Genomic DNA, 6137 nt, shown 5'->3' with positions numbered 1-6137 from the left:
CTTTACCCAGTCAAGTGGTTAAGACGTCATGCAACGCTCTGTATCTTTAACTACCCTGTTGTAGATATAATGCCATTCAGCAATGGGAACTTGTACATTGTGCTTGCAAGATGTTCTAGCTACGTCATAGTGTGACAGGAAGTTGTTCGTTGCTCATTAGCTGTGCTGGGTTCAAGTTCTTTCGATTAAACATTATGGTAAGTCCTAGCAAGAAGATGCTTGTGAGTGATGAGGTGTTTTACGAGCTGTTACAAGGTAATGAATATAGTAATATTTCACAGGGTGAATATAATAGTGACAGTGAAATAAATGTGAAAATTTTGTCAGGTGGTGAACAGAGTGTCAGCTCTGATGAGCAGAAAATGTCAGCAACAGCAGTAGCCTGCAAACTGACGTATGGGCAAATTCATGTGCTGAGCAACCACTTTTTCCATTTACTGGCAAGCCTGGCATAAATTTGATTTAGAACACCCCAGTAACCCCCTGGAATATATTGAGTTGTTTTATACACCAGGTGTTGTGGAAGTAATAGCCAGAGAAACAAATCAGTACACCAGAAAAAGTTTAGGAAACCAAACAATCTGAAACTAAAATCTAGGACCCATCGCTGGGCTGGTATTGGAGAGTACATAATTATAAATTATTCGCAGTATCTGTCACTTGAGTTGCAGGAATGTGTCTGGTGTATAATGGTTTTAGTGATTTCATAGTCTGTAGCACAACAATTTTGTAGCTGATGTTTGGAAGAACAGTTCAGTTCATCCATACTAGCCATGAGCTTGCCCACACAACAGTACAAACCTCCATTTACCAATGAGGCATTCAGTGTCCCAGTAAGACAAGTTGGGATTGTTTTCGCTATACAGTTGTGTCAGTGAACTACTCTGATCGTGTTTCAACTCTTAAACTCCAGATGCAGTCAGAGAACTGAATGTGCACGAGTCAGACATGCCTTTGTTGTTACTTATTGGGAACTTAAGTGCATGTCATTGCCGATATTGATGGATTTTTTTAGAACAAAAGAAAAGGTGTGGAATTTACTTAAAAAAATATGTATATAAACATTAATATAACGGCTACAGAAATGGAAAAAATGGAGATATGAAGTCTGCTAATTGATGTTTCAGATACTTTTTGTTCCATAATTTTGTAACAACATGTGATTTGAGATATTGCATTTTAAAAATGGAGCAAAAATTATAAAATTAAACACCACAATGACAAATTTAAATGTTGGGGTGGATTTAATGTGCCGCTATGGGAGAGATAAGATGGAGAAGAACCACTTGACTGGTTAATGGGCCTTGTGAAAGTACGAGCTGAGTCCTCGAGAAGATGCCAGTCACCCACCCATTCAAAAATTTCCCAACATTTTATGAAACCCGAAGGATTACTACATTGATCACAAGAGCTCTCCACCAGTTCCTATCCTGAGCCAGATCAATCCATTCTATTCTATTTCTCTAAAATAAAAGTTATTTTTCATCCACCTACATCTTGGTCTTCCTAGCAGTCTCTTTACCACAAAACTCTTATGTGCATTCATTTTCTCACTATGCTTGCTACATGCCCTGCCAATCACCAGCAAACGTCTGCAATTGGTTGTACACGTTGAATAACTAAAGTAATATTGGGCGCGTGCGCGGAAAGTAGTGATGCCGATAACATGAACGAAGGACTTAAGACCATGAGGAGCACTGGGTGCCTGATGACAGAGAACCAACCTGGAATGTCCAAATATAATATCATGTGTACTTTGTTATGAGATAAATTGCGATCTTAATACACAGCGTCTAATAATTAAGAATCCTATATTTTGCGATGTGATGTATAGCCTGGTAGAATGTTACTGATATTTCAAAGGAACGTAACACTTCCACCACGTTCCAGGTCAAAAAGTAAACCGAGCACAATAACTCCGCTTGACCCGAATGTCATGTACATAAGTTATAATGTGTTTTATTGTTTTTGTATTGATGGTAGGATGTAGGGGTAGCTGCATCTTGCCCAGCAAGGGCCATATGGGCCCTGTTTGTGTTAGAATTTTCTGCCTTGTTTTCAATTTATGTATGCAATTTTGGCAAACATTTTTGATAACTGATCTTACAAATATATTGTATGCCAGATACATAATAAAAGACTTGCAGCTGTTCTCCATCTTCAAAATTCTACTCTTTAATGCTCTAGATTGTGAGGTCGTAGCATTTGTGGTGGATGTGGGAGTGGGTACCAGGATGGCTAGAGTAGTTGCAACTACTCTTAACATTTTCATTTGAAAAACAACTACATCCACAGCTGGCGAATAGTGACTAGATGTGAGAAATAGAGGACTCTTAAAAGTTGTATTCCAGACCACACTGCTACTGATTCTCGAAGCACAAAGCATAGCTTTGAGAAAGGAACACAGTCTTCGTTCATGCTTCCTAGAAGAATCTGTAACAATGGTATGGAATTTCATCTTGTGTCCTGTATTTTGGATATGCGTTCTGCAAATTGCAGGTATGTCATGTCCCCCCTCTCCACATCCTGTGCCTTAACGTGGCGAGGGGGTGAACAAAGAATTTTCATGCATTTCATGTTATCTGAAAAAGTATATAGTGCCAATAATATGGTTGAATTCATGAGAGTGTGGAAGGATATGAAAATAATTTAATGGATTCACTATCAATCTGTCAGTTGACTAGCTGAAGTATACCACATGCCAGTGCTGATAACATTTGGCAGTAGTCTCTTTCCCCTCTGCATACATGTTATATTTTCGTACAGATGTCACTCAATGACAAACCATAAATATTGCTTGCTGAATCTTGTACTAATGAAAACATACAGTGATCACAGACTTTTCCTTTGTTCTCTTTCATTTTAATTTTTAAGACAAGCTCAAAAACTGCTCAAGTAAAATCCCAGTGAAGGGCTATGATATTAAATTTTTTTAAAGATGTGGTGTAAACTCTACTGATATTTAAATTGGGAATGAGCTCCTGCAGTTTTTATAAAACATTTCTAGATGTCACTGTGGATCTTGTTTCCCCAAGTGCAATCTTGTGGTCCCTGATTCTGCTTTTGCTACTTTGGCAAGGTAAAGAAAATAGGCTAACAGGAAACTTTAGTAATCCATTGCAGTTTTCAAAGCTAATACAAGTGGAGAGGCTGGAAAGAATGGAAAGATATCTGAGAAATTAAAATTTCAATTTTAATTTCCTGTAAATGACACTGTGTCCTAGAAAAATGTTTCCATATTGTGAATGTTTGCACTTCAGTTTGGTATTGATGTTGTATGGTAAATGATTGCAAAAATTTTGAAAATCTCCAATAACAGTAGCTTGGCAACATTATCAATGCTACTATTTCTGTTTCCTGTTTGTCGTTTTCTGCTACATATGGGCTATTATAAACAGAATGAAAGCACAAGAAAGTTAGTGCTATTTGAGAAAGAACTGTATGTTCACTGTCTGCACATTAATCACTATATTCTTCGTTTCATGGTATGATATTCACTTTAAGCTGCATAAATATTTTGCGAAAGCAGGATAAAATTTGTATTATTTATCTTACTGGTATACTGTAAATACTCAGCTGATTTCTTTACTGAGCAGGTTAGGATAACATTAATGTTATATCTGAGATATATTTGGTTTGAATCTCAGTTGCATTTATGAGTTCCTACAGGCTGTTCTAACTTGTTTCATGTTTTCAACAAATCTCATGATAATGCCTAGACGACACTTTAAAAAATCTTAACCTCCTCTCCAAACATCATTCATATGACATTTAATCTGTAAGACCATGACAGAGCTCATGTGGTTACACTTGCTCCTCACTGCAGAATCTTGGGTTTCATTCCAGGTAACTTCACATAAGATTCATGACAAATGAAATAGCACTTAGCATATTCTTCAAATATTCTTGGTTTTTTCATGCTTCTTGTCATTCCACCATTGCCACATATTCATATGTTACTGATACTGAAGTGTGAGATAGCCCTGATCGGGCAGCACCTTATCATATCTTTGGGTTTTAGGTTCTGGGGGCTTCTTCCCTGGCCTAGAACTACACTAGTATCAAAGTAAGAAAATTAGTTCCTATATGACATCTGTGCTTGATACAACATTATAAAATAACCCAACATTCCAAACCCCCAATCCATCCCTTTTCTCTCCATTTGCTTTTTGTGTGTATCCATTTCTAGATCCATAAAACTCTTTTGTTGCATGAATGGAAGTCGACCAAACATCAAAATAAAAATGTAAGAACTTAACCACATTTCAATTTTATTTCCTCAGGGACATCAGGAGGAGAATGTGAAAGAATCACTTCCAAACACTGTTCAGAGCTGCAGAGTAATGTGTCAGAATTCTTCTGACATCTGATCATGTGAGATGGACCAAGCAGTAACTCTTTTGACGTTTTGGAGGTTTCCAGTTTGAATCCTGTTCAGGACACATACTATCCTGACTTGAGTGTTTTCAAGATTTCCTCAAGTCCCTCAAATCAAATGTGACTGCTTTCCAATTCATCATTTACTAATCATTTACCATTCAACACTATGTAATCGGAGACACTGACAATATCAATAAACAAATACACAATACAATAAATACATATGGTTTTGTTCTCTTTGGCCAGGTAATTTAACCTGTCTGTTGTACTTAGAATGTATTTTTTTTTCTCCAAATGTCCTCCGACCCTGGGAATAGGATTTAAATACCCTACTGCAATGAAGGGTGAACTAATTAATCATGTGGACATAACTGGAAATAATGATCCAATGTTTCTCCTCTAACTCAATGTACCAACTGAAGATAGTGGAAACATTAACAACAATAGGGATGGCAGTTGAGTGCAGTGATTAGAGCAGCAAATATTACATACTATTGTGTATTTCTTTGCTCAAATATATTGATATGTGAGCAGATAACCTTGAAATTTTTAATTTGTTAGCAAGAACACACTACAAACACTGCATGCTTTATAGCATTTTGAGAAATGGCTGGCAGCTGGAGGCTATGATAATCAATTCATAAACAGCAATATTGACTTTACTGGATGTAACAAGCTAGGTTGCTGCAAGCAACTTGCTATCTACAACTTTGGAATTATAAGATTTTCTCAAAACTTGGTAAAACTTAGAGCAGGGCTGAGGTAATCCACAGATACAATGGAACACCATAAATATCAATCAAAATTGAAACAGTCTGCTTTTATGGTTGTATGTAACACAGGTTTATATACTGAGCTACACCATAATACCTGCTAATAGATCCCCCAGAACCACCAAGAGATTGCAGGTGATCCTAGTCATACCACACTTCATTAGCTATGCTACTTTGCCTTTAGTCACGTGTTGTACTACCAGTGGTGTCCTTATTATGAATTATTACTTGTTTGTATTTTTGAGATATTTTGATATAAATATAATTTTCAGGCACTGCTGAAAATATTTGTGAATATATGCATTATTGAAACATTTCGGCATTTTAAACCTCATGTATCATATGTTAATGTATGATATACATTTAGACAGTTAAAATCCATTCACCACGAACCTCCATTAATCCACCAAAGCAGACTTCAGGAGTCATGAATGTGGATAAATTTACACCAATTACACCCTCAGCTTCTGATAATGAGGGATTTCAATCTCATAAACTGGCTGATTATTTTCACTTATCCATACTGTACCATTCTTCCCTTCACGAATCATGTGCAGAACACCTTTCCCAACGTTTTCTGTCCTGTTTTAATATAAAGAGAGTTAAATATTTCAGTGTTCTGTTGGCTGCTTAAGTTAATGTCTCAACTGCTGTAATTACACAGTGACATGAATGGATGGAAGAGGAAGCTGTAGCATACTTCATGCTGCTGCCTTCTTTGATATTGATATGATCAATATTCACTGCTGGACTGATTGCACCAAAACTTTCATAGTGAGGAGTGAGAAATCTGTTTTTGACCTTATTTGGCTATTAATTTCTGAGAGACAGTTTATGGCCCTGTGTTTATCTTGTTCTCACACTATAGTAGTTCCTCTTTGATGGTATGCCATCTTGAGCAAATGAGATAAAGGTATGAAAATATACAGATAAGGGAAAAATGAAAAAGGGAGGGTTAAAAATGAAGATGTGAAAGAATGTACA

The 6137-nt window shown here is 36.6% G+C and overlaps 1 protein-coding gene across 4 annotated transcripts in view; it reads left to right on the top strand.

The window, feature by feature from the left end:
- The window catches only part of LOC111866416 (protein LSM14 homolog A), a 52186-nt gene extending 47586 nt beyond the window's left edge, over window positions 1-4600 (top strand). For all 4 annotated transcript variants that reach the window (XM_023855344.2, XM_023855343.2, XM_023855342.2 and 1 more), the window contains exon 9: window positions 4284-4600. In XM_023855344.2, coding sequence (XP_023711112.1) covers window positions 4284-4363 — 80 coding nt within the window. In that variant the 3' untranslated portion in view covers window positions 4364-4600. The remainder of the gene's footprint in view (window positions 1-4283) is intronic.
- The last annotated feature ends 1537 nt before the right edge of the window (window positions 4601-6137 follow it).

The sequence above is a fragment of the Cryptotermes secundus genome, unplaced genomic scaffold (genome assembly GCF_002891405.2).
Source record: "Cryptotermes secundus unplaced genomic scaffold, Csec_1.0 scaffold130, whole genome shotgun sequence".
Lineage (NCBI taxonomy): Eukaryota > Metazoa > Arthropoda > Insecta > Blattodea > Kalotermitidae > Cryptotermes > Cryptotermes secundus.
Note: the sequence above shows the minus strand (reverse complement) of the source record. Positions and strands in the feature narration are given on the sequence as shown.